At 30.9% G+C, this 1,180-nt stretch overlaps 1 protein-coding gene across 1 annotated transcript; it reads right to left on the bottom strand.

Annotated features, from left to right (window-relative positions):
* LOC108743913 (succinate dehydrogenase [ubiquinone] cytochrome b small subunit, mitochondrial) lies at positions 1-1,087 on the bottom strand. The gene is made up of 3 exons (XM_018479516.2): positions 917-1,087; positions 538-853; positions 1-268 (listed from the first exon to the last, which is right to left on the bottom strand). Exons 1-3 carry the CDS (start codon positions 957-959, stop codon positions 82-84), a joined length of 546 nt encoding a protein of 181 aa, XP_018335018.1. The 5' UTR covers positions 960-1,087; the 3' UTR covers positions 1-81.
* Positions 1,088-1,180: the final 93 nt, after the last annotated feature.

The raw sequence follows: 1,180 nt of genomic DNA, 5'->3' as shown, positions 1-1,180 counted from the left end.
AAGAGTTTTATTCACAGGACAACTATATATGTGATTTACACTCATATGAAACTTAAGTTATTACTCAAAATTGCTTGGTATTTATGCACTCTTTGGATTCCACCCCTTTTTAATTGTTTTTCCTATTCCAATATTGGTGAAGTTATAGTACAAAAGGCCACCAAGAGTTGCAGCCGAAATTACATACAGAATTATAAGGCTTACTTTAGGAATTACTGGTCCAAATACAAGTGGTCGTACATAATCAACTACAACGGCTTCTAAACCCCTTAAAAAAGGACATTTCCTACTTAATTTCAATCTCAACACTTACTTTTTATAATTTATTTTGATTTCTAAGGATTAAAAATGTGTGTGTACAACCAAATTAGAGAAGCAACAAAAAATAAGTTTTACATCTTACTGGTCAGTATTTAAATCTTATATAGCTTCCATATTCAAATTCATATGATCAGTATTCTTTAGTGGTCAGTATTTGAATGTAAATGCTGACTGTTTAAATCAAAGAGGCCAGTGTTTATTAGAAAAGTAACTTACCAGTGAATATGAGCCACTGTTAGAACAGCCATTAAATTATCTGTTACTGCATTTGGGGAAATAATTCCATAAGGAACTACTCCCAACAACAGTAATGATATAGCCCTTTCAGCAGTCCACAATTTCCTGTGATCACTATCTGTGGAGGCATTTCGTAAAGCTTGCTTGTTTTTTACAACAGCTTGTGATAGCAATTGTTTAATATTTTTGTTTCTTGGTAGTTGATTGAACGACGTGAACTGTTTCTGTGATACCAGCTTAGTCAGATTTAGCTTATTTCCAAATACAATATTAGGACTTTTAAATGTACAAAGCCCTAAAAGATAAAATTTTTGTTATGTAACTAAAATTTTATTACCACAAGTAACTGTTGTTTTACCAATGCCTTTTGGAATATTTCGAGCTAATACACAAAACGACATTATTTAGTTTCGTTTGCTACACTAATAAAATACTTATTTCTTATTTATTTTTCTAATTACTCTTATATTAATTAATTACTAGTTGTTTGTTATGTATAACATAACCTTAAACCTGATTGGTATCTACTTTTCTTAAGTGATTGGTTGATAGATGGAGCAGCAGTAGGGAAAATACTAATTTTTAAGTTAGCCTGTCTACAAAAGATGGCTCATAAGTAGCG

The sequence above is a fragment of the Agrilus planipennis genome, unplaced genomic scaffold (genome assembly GCF_000699045.2).
Source record: "Agrilus planipennis isolate EAB-ADULT unplaced genomic scaffold, Apla_2.0 scaffold3308, whole genome shotgun sequence".
In the NCBI taxonomy this organism is placed as follows: domain Eukaryota; kingdom Metazoa; phylum Arthropoda; class Insecta; order Coleoptera; family Buprestidae; genus Agrilus; species Agrilus planipennis.
This window is presented reverse-complemented; position numbering and strand designations above follow the sequence as displayed.

Coding starts and splice junctions, on each gene's coding strand:
- LOC108743913 (XM_018479516.2), bottom strand. CDS start 959: ATGTCGTTTTGTGTATTAGCTCGAAATATTCCAAAAGGCATTG. Junction 854..916: donor AAATATTCCAAAAGGCATTG/GTAAAACAACAG, acceptor TTTATCTTTTAG/GGCTTTGTACATTTAAAAGT. Junction 269..537: donor ACAGTGGCTCATATTCACTG/GTAAGTTACTTT, acceptor TCCTTTTTTAAG/GGGTTTAGAAGCCGTTGTAG.